Source organism: Salvelinus namaycush, chromosome 40 (genome assembly GCF_016432855.1).
Source record: "Salvelinus namaycush isolate Seneca chromosome 40, SaNama_1.0, whole genome shotgun sequence".
Classification (NCBI taxonomy): domain Eukaryota; kingdom Metazoa; phylum Chordata; class Actinopteri; order Salmoniformes; family Salmonidae; genus Salvelinus; species Salvelinus namaycush.
Genome location: NC_052346.1, coordinates 15,503,612 through 15,521,074, shown reverse-complemented (window position 1 = coordinate 15,521,074; position 17,463 = coordinate 15,503,612). Strand labels below are relative to the sequence as shown.

The window sequence follows — 17,463 nt, the reverse complement described above, 5'->3', positions numbered from 1 at the left end:
CCAGCCTCCACTGGTCCCTACAAAATGGTGCCCCGTGTGAGCACGATCCTTTACAGTATCAAAATGAACAGAACAAGCGCATCGTCCTGTCTATGCAACACAGAGCGAGGCAGGGTAATAAAAATACATTTTGTAATATAGATCAAACATTACTCACAATAATTCCACAAAGACGTTTATGGACCAGCCCGATATGGCAACGTAGTTAACAAAATGGACGCATTGTAACTTGATAGTGTTTGTGAGGCATAAAACCCAGAGAATGTAGCAATAAGCATTAACTGAATTGCTAGAATATACAAGCAGCGTATGAGTGCTCCACTGTCTCCTGTTCTGCTTGTGTGTTGCTCTACTTGTATCACCATGGTGACAAGAGTGTTTGAAGAGATGAGCGATTTGGCTGGAACGATGGGGATGCACGCACGCACGCACGCACGCACGCACGCACGCACGCACGCACGCACGCACACACACACACACACACACACACACACACACACACACACACATACACATTGCTGAGGGACCCTTTGAAGTGACCAGCTCTGGACAGATAATGGATTAATCCCCTAATCCCTGACCCAATCATTCTGTGAGACTAGCCCAGCGCCACAGGAGACACACTGTCTCCACCACCAGCCTCTCCACAAGTCACAGTTAATTCAGCTCCACAGAGGAACCATAGTATTGTAGCAGCCACCTCTTTACAAAACCATGGGCTCCAGAATTCAATTTCACTGGCAAGATAAACAGACAATGTTCTGACAATCGAACGAGAACAATCGACAGAAGCTATAGATAAAATATGAAAGGTTTCTCTCCTGTTAGGAAAAAGAACAGGGTAGCTTAGTATATATAGAAACTGCTTGCTTCGATTTCTTGGCCATACACATGAAGAGATAAAGTGATCAACATCACAGAGACTAAAGCTAAACAAGGACGTCTGCAGAAAGAACAGAGGACATACAGGCATTCTAGATGTTTAGAGGTCGTAGAACCAGAAATGAATGAGTAAACAAGTGAAAACCCTTTGATGTTAAAATGCTCCAATTTCTTCTAACTATGACGAAGAAGTGTCCGATGTGGAGATCGAGGACTCACCTAAGAAGTTACATGTCTGAGTCGAGCCTGTGCACAGACAACCAGCACCAGCTTTATTCCTGTAATGCTGCCAACGTCTACACAAATGCTGCATGAAGCAAGCCTTCCTAGCCTGCTCTAATAATCTACCAATTCAATCTCATCCTCCTCTCCCTCTCTCCCTCACTTTCCTCCTTCTTCTTCAGCTCCAAATTCTCTTCTTCCTTCTCTCTGTCCTCCAGCAATATTACATCAACCCACATTCCCTGTAGCCTAAAGGCTTTGATACAAAAAAAAATTTAAATGATAAAATCAATTCAGACTGCAATATTGCAGTATTTATGTGATTCTAAATACCAAAGACTTTTGGAAAGCATCTCACATTGTGGGTATATATTCCAGTTGCAAAAACTCAGCATTTGATGTACGTGGGTTAAATTGAGACGTTTAATACCCTGAATCTCCTCTAATACACTACCGTATAAATCCCAACTTGATGCGCCAAAATCCTCACCCACCCCACAGAACCATAGCAACATGACTCATAATCTCGCTGTGCATGAGTTTGGCAATCCCCCTGACTCTAGCATCTCAGGGTGGAATTATCACAGATAAAGAAAGGGTCTGTGACCGTAACATTAATCTCACACTGGGACATACAACAGACCGCCATTGAGAACAAGAGGCTGCTATAAATACCTAGTGGTAGCCTCCACTGGCCTAATATGGCTAAGCAGGCCTGGACGCTGAGCTGGTGCCAGAAAACTACAGCAGTAGCGTTCACTCTGCAGGATAACACTGTGCAGAGACATTACAGCACTGGATAAAGAGCTTGTGGCACATTCAAAGGAAGTTTAAATAGTTTGGCTTCCTCAAAAGATATGGAATAAGTGGCTCTAAGAGAGCGAGAGACATTTATGAGCATATGGTATGTATATTGGATTGACACAGAGATCTGTGTGTTTCAGTTTGAGGTAATAATTATATTATTGCAGCCATTACTCAAGTGACTGGAAAGGACTGTGGTTGCGTTTTGATTTGATGCAGGAGTGGTACTGTTTGTCTGCATTGAGAGCTGTGGTGTGATTTATCTTTTTATATAACCACAATTCAAACTATTGACTATTGACCGAACCAACAGACAGCTCAGCTAATAATACACAAACTAAAGTTTTATGTCCAAGAGGAATACTCATTCTGTTGACAAAGACTAATCCCCAGTTTTGAACATCCGCCTAACTGACTGAAACCCGGGGACCTTTAGTGACTGGCAGGCAAATCTTTGTTTTGAAATCCACCAGGGGACCCAAATGCCTTTCACAAATTATGAGTTGCCATGGCAACTATCTGTGAATGGGGCTTGGAATGGGATGCCCCTTTGTAGTTATGAAGACAAAATGTCAGAGCAGAGCTGGCAGGGGATTAGGACGGGGAGTTGTGGTGTTTGCGTGTGTGTGTGTGTGTGTGTGTGTGTGTGTGTGTGTGTGTGTGTGTGTGTGTGTGTGTGTGTGTGTGTGTGTGTGTGTGTGTGTGTGTGTGTGTGTGTGTGTGTGTGTGTGTGTATGTGCATGCGTCTGTCTGTCTGTCTGTCTGTCTGTCTGTCTGTCTGTCTGTCTGTCTGTCTGTCTGTCTGTCTGTCTGTCTGTCTGTCTGTCTGTCTGTCTGTCTGTCTGTCTGTCTGTCTGTCTGTCTGTCTGTCTGTCTGTCTGTCTGTCTGTCTGTCTGTCTGTCTGTCTGTCTGTCTGTCTGTGTGTGTGTGTGTGTGTGTGTGTGTGTGTGTGTGTGTGTGTGTGTGTGTGTGTGTGTGTGTGTGTGTGTGTGTGTGTGTGCATCCCAGACCCCCCAAAAATGGTGTGCCTTTGATTCCTAGTCAATTGATCAACTAGAGTCAATTGATCAACTAGAATGTATGGCCTTCTGTGTTTGTGAGTGTGTCTGTCTGTAACCCCGCTCACCTGGTTTGAAGTAGAGCGTGGCGTTGCAGGATGCTTTCCCGGCCGCGTTGACAGCGGTGACGCAGTACGTCCCGGTGTCTCCAGACCTCATCTGGGTTATCAGTAGGGAGTGCTGCTCCCCCTCAGCCCTGACCACATGGGACGGGCTGCTCCTTATCAGAACATTACTCTTCTTCCAAGTCACTGCATTCCAAGGGGTCACACACAAAGATACATCTCAGACCACGCTCAGACAACTTAATCACAGTCCCTTCCCCTGTGTCTAGGTGCAGAATGATGTGTGGCTCCTAAGCACCAATCCAAGGTCAGTTTGACATACAGGAAATATTCAGACCCCTTCCCTTCGTCCAGATTTTCTGACATTACAGCCTTATTCTAAAATTGATTTTTTTTACACAAAATACACACAATACCCCATAATGACAAAGCGAAAAGAGGTTTTTAGAAATTTTAGCAAATACATTGAAAATAAAAAACAGATATCTTATTTACATAAGTATTCAGACCGTTTGCTATGAGACTCGGAAATGAGCTCAGGTGCATCCCGTTTCCATTGATCATCATTGAGATGTTTCTATAACTTGATTGTCCACCTGTGGTAAATTCAATTGATTGGGCATGATTTGGAAAGGCACACACCTGTCTTTATAAGGTCCCACAGTTGACAGTGCATGTCAGAGGTAAAACCAAGCCATGAGGTCAAAGGAATTGTCAGTAGAGCTCCAAGGCAGGATTGTGTCGAGGCACAGATCTGGGGAAGGGTACCAAAACATTTCTGCAGCATTGAAGGTCCCCAAGAACAGAGTGACCTACATTATTCTTAAATGGAAGAAGTTTGGAACCACCAAGACTCTTCCTAAAGCTGGCCGCCCGGCCAAACTGAGCAATCGGGGGAGAAGGGCCTTGGTCAGGGAGGTGACCAAGAACCTGATGGTCACTCTGGCAGAGTTCCAGAGTTCCTCTGTGGAGATGGGAGAACCTTCCAGAAGGACAACCATCTATCTCTACAGCACTCCAAAAATCAGGCCTTAATGATAGAGTGGCCAGACGGAAGCCACTCCTCAGTAAAAGGCACATGACAGCCCGCTTGGAAAAAGCCACCTAAAGGACACTCAGACCATGAGAAACAAGATTCTCTGGTCTGATGAAACCAAGATTGAACTCTTTGGCCTGAATGCCAAGAGTCACATTTGGAGGAAACCTGGCACCATCCCTACATGTACGGTGAAGCATGGTGGTGGCAGCATCATGCTGTGGGGATGATTTTCAGGGGCAGGAACAGGGAGACTAGTCAGGATCGAGGGAAAAATGAACAGAGCAAAGTACAGAGAAATCCTTGATGAAAACCTGCTCCAGAGCGCTCAAGACATCAGACTGGGGCGAAGGTTCACCTTCCAACAGGACAGCAACCCTAAGCACACAGCCAAGACAATGCAGGAGTGGCTTCAGGACAAGTCTCTGAATGTCCTTGAGTGGCTCAGCCAGAGCCCGGACTTGAACCAAATCGAACATCTCTGGAGAGACCTGAAAATAGCTGTGCAGTGACTCTCCCCATCCAACCTGACAGAGCTTGAGAGGATCTGCAGAGAAGAATGGGAGGAACTCCCTAAATACAGGTGTGCCAAGCTTGTGTTGTCATTTTTTTAAATGTATTTTATTTCACCTTTATTTAACCAGGTAGGCCAGTTGAGAACAGGTTCTCATTTACAACTGCGACCTAGCCAAGATAATGCAAAGCAGTGCTACACAAACAACACAGAGTTACACATGGAATAAACAAAATGTACAGTCAATAACACAATGGAAAAGTCTATATACAGTGTGTGCAAATGAAGTAAGATTAGTATATGGGGCTTACCCAAGAAGACTCAGGGCTGTAATCACAGCCAAAGGTGCTTCAACAAAGTACAGAGTAAAGGGTCTGAACACTAATGTAAATGTAATATTTTAGTTTAAAATTTTTAACAAATTTGCAAAAATTTCTAAAAAACATTTTTTGCTTTGGCATTATGGGTTATTGTGTGTATTGTGTGAAAAAACGATTTAATCCAATGAGGCTGTAACGTAACAAAATGTGAAACAAGTCAAGAGGTCTGAATACTTTCCGAAATCACTGTATTACCTCATCATAGTCCAAATGTGTTTGGGAAAGGCAAAAGCTGACCCCAGAGCTTTGCTTAACCTCTACCTGGAGATGACCTACCTGTTGGGAGGGGGCTGCCAGTGATGACACATTTGAGCAGGACCTCAGAGCCAGCGGTGGCGATGGTGTCCCCCAGGGGCCTCTCAAACGCTGGTTTCTCAGCTGGCCCCTCATCTACCGACATGTAAGAGTCATCTGAATCGTCTCCTACTACAGAAAGGCAGGAGCTGTATTACCTTCCTTCTATACTGTAGATATTAATCTATTTGAGACGGTAGTACATTAATGTCTGGCTGATGTGTCGCCCAGTGGATACCTGCAATTCAGTGTCCTACCTGTCTCAGGAGACATAGGCTGACTTTCCCAAGACTTTCCCGAGACTTTTCCTTTCTTCTGAGTCTTGGAAGCCTTGCCCTCCTTCTTCCCTGCTCTTCTCGTCTTTTCTCTCTCTCTCTTCTCTCCTGCCTCCTCCTCTTCCATTTCCATGAGCTCGTCCTCCACCAGGATGGTAGGAATGGTCATCTTCAGCGCGGGAGACGTCCTCCCCGGCTCTCCCTTCCATCTCTTCGTTAGAGGGCTGATGGAAGGGGTGGAGATGGGGGTGGGGGACAGCCGTGGGGGCTTGGGGGGATAGGCAGAGGCTGGCTCTTTGGCAGGGGTCGGTGATGGTCCTCTCTGCATGGTGGGGCTTGGAGACCTGGGGCTTGGAGGCCTGCGGTGGTGTAGAGTTTTCTCAAGCTCTTTAGGAGAGGAAGGCCCTTTGGGGTAGGTAGGCGGTGCTCTTTGTGCGGTAGGGGTTGGAGACCCGGGGTGGTCCATCCTGGGTGGAGGCTGCTCCAGCTCTTTATCAGCCAAAGGCCCTTTGGGTGTTGGAGATACAGGTGGTTGTTCCTCGGCCGTGTGTGGAGGCTTCGCCGCTGCGGGAGAGCTCCAAAGGCCTTCCCTGTGTCAAATGCATTATGTAATGTTGGCAGAGAAAATAGAAAGGAATTATGTCATTTATATTTGTAATGTGTGTGTACATATATCACTATTGAGCTGTCAGAGTAGTATGTACCAACACACACAGGCACACACACACACGCACACACAAATCGACCAACACAAAAACACACACACAATGTTAATGGATCATCTCAGCCTACCTGGTTGGGCTTTTCCGCATGACTCTCGATGAGGGTGATCGTCGTCCTGGTAACTGGTTAACCAGTACTGTCTCCATGGAAACAGAGCCTTTCCCCACACTTTTAGACTCAGACGGCTGAGCTGACGCTGAAGCTGAATCATGCTGCTCCCGTTGCGGAACATTCCTTTGATCGATCAGAACCTTCTCATGGGATTGGGATGATTTTCGGGACGAAACACTCTCTTCAACGCTCTTCCCTAATAGTCCTCTCTCCTCCAGGACCTTCTCCCTCTCTTCCAGCTTCTTGACCACCTGAGGGGGAATGGGCTCCAGCTTGCCCACGGACTGTCTCTCCATCTGGGGCAACTGCTCGGTGGAGTAGGCCTTCTTCAGGTTGGGCCTTCCCACCAGCTTCTTGATCCTGGCCAGCTCCTCTGTGAACTTGTTCTGGAAGCTCTGGACCCTCTGCTGGTAGCTTGGTTTGTCCTCCAGAGACGAGGCCCTCTTCTTTCCGAACGTGGAGCGCCTCGAGACCGCGGCATCCGGCTGGCTTGTCCCCTCCTCTTTGGAGACCCCCTCCAGATCGCAGGATGCCGCCCGGCCAAAAGAGCGCCCAGATCTGACCCCCGCACTCACCTCACTCACCTTTTGTTCAAACTCCTTGATCTTGTCAAAGATCTTGGGTGCGGCGCGGGCCAGTTTGGGTGTCTTGCCACCACTGCTGCCGCTGCTTGAAGTATGGGAGGAGACTCCTGAAAACATCCCTGGGAGTTTGTTTTTGACCACAGCTCCTCCTAGGGAAGGGTCTTGGGTACTGTGTGAGGTGACACTGTTCTTATGGGAGCTGAGAGATGTTGTGGGTTGGGATACAGTTTGACTGGACTGGGGTGAGGCAGGACTGAAGGATGGGCCTGTTTGGGTTTGGGGGAGAGAAGGAGATGGGGTCCTGGAAGATGGGGGTTTTAGGGAAATGGAAAGTTAGACGTATAAAGAAGGGACAAGGAGAGGCCCAGGTTTTTGGAAGAGGAAGGAAAGCCATTGGATGTTTGTGTGCTCGGTAGAGGATATTTGTTTGAGAACATTTGTTTGAATCTCGTGTGTGTGTGTGTGTGTGTGTGTGTGTGTGTGTGTGTGTGTGTGTGTGTGTGCGTGCGTGCGTGCGTGCGTGCGTGCGTGCGTGCGTGCGTGCGTGCGTGTGTGTGTGTGTGTGTGTGTGTGTCTGTCTGTCTGTCTGTCTGTTTATAGTCAATATAATTTGAGTGTTGATTTCTCATCAGGACAGAGGTACCTTTCACAAATAAACAGAACATGGAATGGCCATAAATGAAGTGATTTTAGCACAGCTAACACTTAACTTATATGGACACAAATCTCAATACACTATAGAAGATAATGCATGGGTCTAACACAACATGTGTAGGAGCCAAATAGATCATATTGTATATTTGTATGTTTCCAATTCATGATCCCTGTCACGTGTATGTTCCCCCTCTACAGGCCAAGGCCTACTGGGAGTGACTGGAATGGCAGCACACAGGCTTTTGCCCAGACCAGACCAGACCTGAATGGTCAATGTTATCATGTTGCAGTGACACATAGAGAAATAATACGAGTCCTGTATGAATTAATCTAATACTATCTCTTCCAACATAACCAGGAAAGACCCCTATTCATCAACTATGAACACAATCACACATGCTTTGACACACACACACCTCTCATGTTAGCTGGACACACAGTCAATTTAGTTGTGATGAAACTAGCTGGCAAAGACATGCAGACAAACATCAGCTTTGATTCACACTTCCATTCATGCGTGTGACACCAACGCTATGAAGATATCCAGGATTATCTGACGGTAATGCTAGTAGAACACGGGAAACAATTTGGTCAATATACATGGCATGCAGCAGAAACCCAGGGAAACCAAAGGCTTCAGTGGTACTTTTTGATATCATAATAAAATAGAACCAAGCTCAAGACAGAACTGAACACAGCTGGAAAATGTCATGGCATGAAGTCAAAGGAAGGTATGATTTAAAAAACTAAACAGAAATAATATACTATCGGAAGCAATGATGATTTGAAAAAAGCTAAAAGGCAAGGACACAAAAGGAAATTTAAAATACATTATCAATTCGATAGAAAATATGAAATCTTTGGGAATAAATGGATCTAGGAAAATCATGATGTGTAATATTTTGTGTTTGTTGTATCTGTTAAAGTTGGGAAATTGGTTTGGAGGCCACTCTTTTTCTAATCAGTGAAAATAAGAAGTTGTCCCTATAAAGGCATGGAAAACGTTCTTCCCCTGTAGAGGCTGAACATGCTTCCATAGTAGTCGCTTCCTACAGACACACTTTCCTCCGACCCCAGCATGGGTTGGTTAGTGCGAGCCAGGTTAGCGTGTGACGCCCGGATTAAGGGCTCCACACCCAGGTGTCTGACTAGGGCCCCTGGCCCCCCATCGGTCCCACCGCAGAGAGCTTGCCTGCCGGGGTGTGTTGGGTCCTGGGCCCCTGGGGGCCGCGAGCCCAAAGCCATGAGCTCCCTCTCCACCACTGGGTCATGGCCCCCAGGAAGGGTGGCCCTCCGGTCAGGGCTGGAGTCCATCATCCTACATCCTTCACCTGCAGGGACAGAGGACAGGGGTCAGGGGTCAGACTGGAGATGGAGACTTAGAGAAGAATGTGGATTAGAGAGAGAGAAATTAAGGTATACAGGAGAGAGAGAGAGGGAGGAAAGAGAGGGGGAAAGAGAAGGAGAGAGCATGAAAGACAGGGAGAGGGAGCGAGAGCGAGAGCGAGGGAGAGAAAGAGAGAGACCGAGAGAGGAGAGAGAGAGCGAGAGAGAGGGGGAGGGAGAGTTAAGACAAGCACTGGAGGAATGTCTAAACCAACAAAGATGATTGATTAAGTAGAGAGGCGGGAAAAAAGGAAATAAGCAAATGTGTTCCACCCCAAGCACTGAAACAACCCCCGCGCTCGATCAATCAGTGATTGACATTTTATCGAGTGGAGATGGAGACAGAAATGCATCAGCAGCTGAAAGAACTTGAAGTCAGCAGCTTCCTTTAACGACTAAACCCATTTATTGGGACGAGACTAGGAAACGAGGGAAAATAAGCAAGCAGCATCTCCCACGAGCACTGAAGATTCTAAACAGACTCAGCTCCACAGACAAAACACAAATTCAGATCTCTAAAAAGCTCAATATGAGCAAACTGTAGTAGACGGAGGATGGGGCCTACTGATAAAAGCACACAGCCTTCCAAAATCTTGCCATGCAGATCCTTAAAAGCCTCTCTGGCAGTGAGGTGGATTCCCTCTGGCAGTGCTTCTCCGGGCGCTCCGGGTGGAAGGAAGGGGAGTGGTCTACTAATCCTCCCACGCAGGTGTGGAACGGATTTTTTTTTAAATGGGTTTTCCATTTCCCATGACTCATTCTGATGCTAATGATGATGAAAGACATGATCCTCACACAACACCTTACTAACCACAAGCATCCTACATGTATGCATTATCGGTTAACACAAGGTTCTGTTAGAACCAATTAGGATTTTTATTTTTATTTTTGGGGAAATTAATTAAATTAGCTGGTGGAATATAATTTACATGCATTAGCTACATTATTAGTGAAGATGATCTCTGTGCTGAGCTAAGGGACAGTTATTCGAGGAAATGCAATTTGCATTGTTATCTGGTTGATACTTGGTAATGTATTTCACATCTCACTGCAGGTGGGGCGATGAGTGAAAGCCAAGTCTTTGTGTTGGTTCCTTTGTATGAAAAGAACAAACACTGAATCCCTCCTCCACTCTCATTTGATAGCACCATTCTCTCTCTTCTTCTCTCCTCTTTCGGGAACGACGGCACTCTGGGTCTGTCAACACGAAACCTTCGAAAGTGCAAACAGTCTCTTTACAAGCGATCAAGGAGGACCGAATTGAAAATAGATTTGTGCTGCTAGAGGAGTGTATCCATATTCATGGTCTACATTTAGACAGGCTGGTGACCCCTGTTGTGAAGCATCTGCTTTGGTGGCACCGATGAGCACTGTGATACCCCCATAACAAATCACCATCAGTTCCCTATCAAATCCTGTTTCATCTATATTTCCATACACAAAGAGTTGGTGCTGCTAAGTAAAGGGGCGGCATAATGTGATGTTCCCGATGGGGAAGTGCTCTGTTTTCTGAAAGCCAGGGCTTTCTATCCAGACCATAACTCTGTAGGGTGGCAGTGACACAGACAGACAGACAGACAGACAGACAGACAGACAGACAGACAGACAGACAGACAGACAGACAGACAGACAGACAGACAGACAGACAGACAGACAGACAGACAGACAGACAGACAGACAGAATGCAACGGCTCCAAGAGGTTACCTGGCAGCATGTAGGTCACATTGTCACACCATTACATCATGGCGTGAAGGATTAAAGGAGTCTGTCACATCATATATACGTTTCATCCAACGAGTAGGGCTAATGCCAACATACACATAGTGCCATAACCGACAGTCACGCTAAAGCCATGCAAACACATGCATTTAACTTAGCGCCAGAAGAATTATGCTTACGTCTTAATCCCGGAAACCTGATTTACAGACTTGATTAAGGACGGGCCTTTAAATCACAGATCATGCTCAAGTTAATGAATTAAGTGAATTACCTGCAGGCACTCTACGGCCAGCCTTGTCCTGGTGTCGCCCGCCAGGTCCTTCCTTGGTTTCCATGGGTACCTGGGGCTCCGTGGCTTCATCCTCTGTGGTTTCAGAGTCTGACGGGAGGAAGATGAGGAAGAGGAGGGTGAGAAGAAACCGAGAGAGGAATAAAACAACAGCTGAGTCTGAGTCACGGTGACAAATGACACTTCATTTTCACTTAGCGACAGAGAGGATAATGGGCAATAGAGTTGAGCCTTGGCAGGTCTCCTTCAGAGGTAATACAAGGGGGAGTCACTGAACCGTGATATGAAGCCAGATGTGGCCTCTAGAAATACACCACTAGCCTGGTTGAAATACCTTTATAGAAACGACCTTCTAGACTGGCTACCAGTCGGTTCTAACGAGGTATGTTACTGGTAATAGAGCAGGCTAGTGCTGAAACCAGACTAGCATCCATTCCATTCCAAACCCATTGGAAGTCTATTGACCCCTACAGAAGACAACGTCAGTAAGGACCATTATACCTCTTTTAACTGCAACAGTGCCCTTTAGCCCACTCATTTATGGTGATTAATATACAGTACCGGTCAAAAGTTTGGACACACCTTCTCATTCAAGGGTTTTTCTTTATTTTTACTATTTTCTACATTGTAGAATAGTAGTGAAGACGTCAAAACTATGAAATAACACATGGAATCATGTAGTAACCAAAAAAGTGTTAAACAAATCAAAATATATTTTAGATTCTTCAAAGTAGCGACCCTTTGCCTTGATGACAGCTTTGCACACTCTTAACATTCTCTCAACCAGCTTCATCTGGAATGCATTTCCAACGGTCTTGAAGGAGTTCCCACATATGCTGAGCACTTGTTGGATGCTTTTCCTTCACTCTGCAGTCCAACTCATCCCAAACCATCTCAATTGAGTTGAGGTCGGGTGATTGTGGAGGCCAGGTCATTTGATGTAGCACTCCATCACTCTCCTTCTTGGTCAAATAGCCCTTACACAGCCTGGATGTGTGTTGGGTCACTGTCCTGTTGAAAAACAAATGATAGTCCCACTAAGCTCAAACCAGATGCGATGGCGTATCGTTGCAGAATGCTGTGGTAGCCATGCTGGTTAAGTGTGCCTTGAATTCTAAATAAATCACTGACAGTGTCACCAGCAAAGTACCCCCACACCATCACACCTCCTCCTCCATGCTTCACGGTGGGAACCACATATGATGAGATCATCCGTTCACCTACTCTGCGTTCCACAAAGGCATGGCGGTTGGAAACAAAAATAAAACATTTGGACTCATCAGACCAAAGGACAGATTTCCACCGGTCTAATGTCCATTGCTCGTGTTTCTTGGCCCAAGCAAGTTTCTTCTTATTATTGGTGTCCTTTAGTATTGGTTTCTTTGCAGCAATTCAACCATGAAGGCCTGATTCACGCAGTCTCCTCTGAACAGTTGATGTTGAGATGTGTCTGTTACTTGAACTCTGTGAAGCATTTACTTGTGCTGAAATTTCTGGGGCTGGTAACTTTAATGAACTTATCCTCTGCAGCAGAGGTAACTCAGGGTCTTCTTTTCTTGTGGCGGTCCTCATGAGAGCCAGTTTCATCATAGCGCTTGATGGTTTAGGCGACTGCACTTTAATAAACTTGCAAAGTTCTTGAAGTTTTCCGAATTGACTGTCCTTCATGTCTTAAAGTAATGATGGACTGTCGTTTTTCTTGCCATAATATGGACTTGGTCTTTTACCAAATAGGGCTATGTTCTGTATACCCCCCTACCTTGTCACAACACAGCTGACATATATTTAGATTGTTGGGGTTATTCTACAATGTAGAAAATAGTCTCCTTAATAGATATAAGCACCCAATAAGTACTGTAACTGTGGCCTTTGATTTGGAGGCCTTGTGCAAATCATCTCAAAGGAGAGAAGTTCATTCAGCGACCTTTGATGAGATCAGTAGAGATGTTACAAAGAAGCTGACATTTCTAGGGAAGATGTTAAGAAAAAACATGAACCACTTAAGAGACTTAAAAGGACATTATTAGTGGGTGAAACACTAGAAGAAACTGGGACATGGTCAGAACTAAATGGTGTATAGTGCAAAACCCTGTGGAAATGTTTGGAATAGAGCAATAGACATATTCAAGAGACAGAGAAATCAAATAGATGTAAAATGGTAAATAAAGAAAGGGAAGAGGAAATGAGTCCAGGCAAACATGGGAGGACCTCATTCACAACAGTATCTTGGCTTGTAGACGTAACAAGAATCTACATAAAGTCCCCTAGGGGTTTAGCACATTGATATGGCAAATCAATAATAACAACAGACAGAGAGAGAGAGAGAGAGAGAGAGAGAGAGAGAGAGAGAGAGAGAGAGAGAGAGAGAGAGAGAGAGAGAGAGAGAGAGAGAGAGAGAGAGAGAGAGACAGAGAGAGAGAGAGAGAGAGAGAGAGAGAGAGAGAGAGAGAGAGAGAGAGAGAGAGAGAGAGAGAGACACAGAGAGAGAGAGAGAGAGAGAGAGAGAGAGAGAGAGAGAGAGAGAGAGAGAGAGAGAGAGAGAGACACAGAGAGAGACACAGAGAGAGACACAGAGAGAGAGAGAGAGAGAGAGACACAGAGAGAGACACAGAGAGAGACACAGAGAGAGAGAGAGAGACACAGAGAGAGAGAGAGAGAGAGAGAGAGAGACAGAGAGAGAGAGACACAGAGAGAGAGAGAGAGAGAGAGAGAGAGACACAGAGAGAGAGAGAGAGAGAGAGAGAGAGAGAGAGAGAGAGAGAGAGAGACAGACAGAGAGAGAGAGAAAGAGAGAAAGAGAGAGAGAGAGAAATGTTCATTTATTTTCCTTTTTGTATTTTAACTATTTGCACATAGTTACAACACTGTATATATATATATATATATATATATATAGAGAGAGAGAGAGAGAGAGAGAGAGAGAGAGAGACAGAGAGAGAGAGAGAGAGAGAGAGACACAGAGAGAGAGAAAGAGGGAGAAAGAGAGAGAGAGAGAGAGAGAGAGAGAGAGGGAGAGAGAGAGAGAGAGAGAGAGAGAGAGAGAGAGAGAGAGAGAGAGAGAGAGAGAGAGAGAGAGAGAGAGAAAGAACGGACAGATGACAACGAGAGCGCGAGAGAAAACAAGACTGGTTTACCATAGCTTTGCTTTCGGCAGGAGCGGAAAACTTCGCTTCCATAGTGGCAGGAAGAGAGGGCAGACGGGAGAGCACAGTTACTATAGAAACCACCATCTCTCTCACCCACACGACCAATCGGCTCCATACCCATTAGAGTCTAAAATCACCAGCCCAACTGCCAACCCTGACACATACGCTTAGATAGCCTACTGCTGGAGCTTGCTGAGGAAGAGGCAAGCAAATGGGTTATGCCTCATTTCACTGTCATGTTGCTTTGGATAACAGTATCTGCTAAATGACAGAAAAAGGGGTAAATGTGAAATAGACAATAACAGTGATCATACAGTTTTAATAGTCAATTTCCTTGTGTATTTGGGTTCACCCATCTGTACCAAGTGGGATGGGACTAAATAGCTGGACACACACTGTGCAAGGAATATTGACTCAGCAATATGAGAGGCTGTAATTCAAAATGTCTAGCTGCAATATACACCGTGGATTAGATGAACAGTTGGGTGGAAATATGATTAGGAAAAGGAGCTGTGAGCATTTCTGTTTGACTGAGATTCCAGATGTAATGCTAAACTAAGACCCTCAGAAATGATTCATTCTGTGATGTTATGCAGAGAGCCAACAATATGGGTACAAGAAAATTGCTTGTGGGGGCGGAGGAGAGGCATTCTGACAGCTAAATAATAAAAAAGCCCACTGTATTTTTCCTAGCAGCAATTAAAACATGAAAAATGCATGAAATCTCTGTACTAAATCATTTTTTTTAACAAGGATCTTTTTTAATACAGAAAGCGTTAAGTGGTTCTCAGATACAACAACAAGCTAAATATGCACAGTAAAACTCAGTTTCTGTGTAATAACTATGTATTAATAACTGTGTAATAACCATTATTAACTGTGTAATAAATATTATTAACTGTTTAATTACTAAGTAATAACTGTGTAATAACCATTATTAACTGTGTAAAACCATTCTTAACTGTGTAATAGTCATTATTAACCGTGTAATTACTATTATTAACTGTGCAATTCCTAAGTAATAACTGTGTAATAACTCATACAGAAAACACACCATGGGTGAACCTTCCAAACGTCTTGGTGGAGTGTCCGGTCCTCTGAAATAATAGAGAGATAGAGGGTTGCATGAGTCAAACCAGCAAAAAGTACAACAGTCATGAAACCTAATGAGTTACTGAAACCAGAGGATTCAATTTTTGTCAGAATCCAAAAGAAAAGGCCCAAACAAGAGAAGAAGCTCATATCTCAAACTCCATGTCCTGCATCCTACATCCTTAGAACCTCATCTAAAACCCTACACACTGATAACTTGGTAAGTCATTACTTCCAATGACTCCTGTAACCTTTGCTGACTCCTATGACTCCTATGACCAACCATCGATCAGGACCTTGAAGAGCTCACAGAGAGCTCAATGGAATGACTCATTACAGTACAGAGACACAGAAAACCCTGAAGTCAGAGAAAAGTACTGATTCAACTGCTAGATCAATCAGGCTGCTCTGCTCTCTAAGTACCATGCCTACTGCTATTTGCCAGCCAGAGCCGGTTGATGAAGTGTTGCCTGGTGGCCACAGTGAGACAAAAAACAACCGAAGCAACTAGAAGCGTCCGTTGTCAATCTCCTGTTCCTGATTATGGGGAACTCTGGGCAATCATATCAACACATACAGATGTAGGATCTTCATTTGAGCCAGTTTGCTACAGCAGGAAAATAATCCTGCAGCAACAGGAAATGTGAATTATTATGTGGATTATAAAATTAATATTAATTATAATGTTAATATTGTTATATTAATGGACATTTTTTGTAGGGGTAGATACATGTTTGATTAGGGCTAAGTCTGACATTTGAAAGGGGAAATTACAAACTTTAGAAGCCTTTTTAAAACTTGAATAGACCACAAGTTTGCATCTCAGCAACAAAAGAGTGATCAAATTAAGATGCTACATCTGTAGTAGGCAGAACCAGGCACAAACTGCATTTCTGCACAGTAAAGGTTTCTGGCTTGGCAAGGCTAGGTAATCACTGGGCACCATAGTTTCCTCAAAGCTCTATAGTGTTTATGCCAGAGTTTGGAGAGGATATTTCACAAGGTTTATATGGTTATTTCTGAATATCGACTGTGTCGTACATACTGTACCACATAATTGTACTTGGTCATCTGGTGCTACATATCAGTTGTCATATCACTTCTCTATTCTCCACAGATCACATTTGGGATAAACCCAATGTCAAATCCACAATATCAGACGTTCTCTGCCAGGATACATGTTGTAGGGTACACATATGCTAATTAGAATCAAATGTGTTACAAATGAAACATTTATAATATAAATGGAGAAAAAATATTTGGACCGTGAAATTTGTCCGAAAGCTGATTTTCCACCCAGCTCCCCAAAGGCATCTTCCCACCAGCCAACAGAATGGGACATTGGCCCCAAGGGTGGCATTCTTTGTTACCGTGTCATGTGGAACTGAAAAGCCATACACTCTGTGCCACAGAGGCCACTAGAACCCAGAGGACACTGAGGACATTCCACACAGAGAGCTATACCATGCAAAACCTACTGTACAGACCTGGATTTATTAACCTATAGCAACAATGATCTGTGTTTACTGGTAAAATGGTAAAAGGGTGGGGCAACAAAGTATGTATCCTTCTCTTGGTTCTAGTAATCTATCACAAAGCCATTACAGCTCTGTAGTACTCCATGAGAAAACGGCTTAGAAAAGAGCATGCACTAAGTGTAACAAAGCAACTTTGTGTCTGAAAGGTAGAGACTCACCTGGAACCTCTTCTTGGACCAGATTTTCTTCATGTCTAGAAGTAGTGCCTCTGTATCTCTCTTACTCTCTCTATTTCTCTCTCTCGATGCCCTCCTCTGGGTTGCAGATTACCTGTGGCACTTGCTCAGCCAAACATCACTGCTGTGATCCTACCCAAATGGAGTGTGGGACAACCACAATAATTCTCACACAAACCATGTAAATAGATTGAGCTCTCTTCACACGCGTGGGTGTTTATAATCCTCTGGTCTGGATGAGAGGAGGAACGTTCGGGGATTACAATCCACAAAATCCAGGTGTCTTTGTGTGAGAGTGAGAGTGTTTATCCGCCAAGGTGAGCAGCATCACTCTGACGTAGCAGACTATGCTCTGACTGCTGCCGGAGGAGAAAATGTTCAGCCGAACGCTGACACAAGCCGAGCCGGTCTCCATCCCCTCCAGCCCATCCCTCCCTCCTTCAACCAAGCCCCTCCTCGGAGCAACAGCAGCCAGCCAGAGAGGAACAGATTGAGACCCCAACCCGTGAGGAC

General features: G+C 44.8%; 1 protein-coding gene across 1 annotated transcript in view; it reads right to left on the bottom strand.

Moving 5' to 3' along the window:
- Nucleotides 1-17,463, bottom strand: part of LOC120033258 (striated muscle preferentially expressed protein kinase-like) — a 62,274-nt gene that overhangs the window by 27,087 nt on the left and 17,724 nt on the right. Inside the window, exons 2-7 of the mRNA XM_038979532.1 lie at nucleotides 10,981-11,088; nucleotides 8,665-8,934; nucleotides 6,324-7,215; nucleotides 5,514-6,121; nucleotides 5,239-5,352; nucleotides 3,036-3,218 (exon numbers count right to left, since the gene is read on the bottom strand). Coding sequence (XP_038835460.1) covers nucleotides 3,036-3,218; nucleotides 5,239-5,352; nucleotides 5,514-6,121; nucleotides 6,324-7,215; nucleotides 8,665-8,934; nucleotides 10,981-11,088 — 2,175 coding nt within the window. The remainder of the gene's footprint in view (nucleotides 1-3,035; nucleotides 3,219-5,238; nucleotides 5,353-5,513; nucleotides 6,122-6,323; nucleotides 7,216-8,664; nucleotides 8,935-10,980; nucleotides 11,089-17,463) is intronic.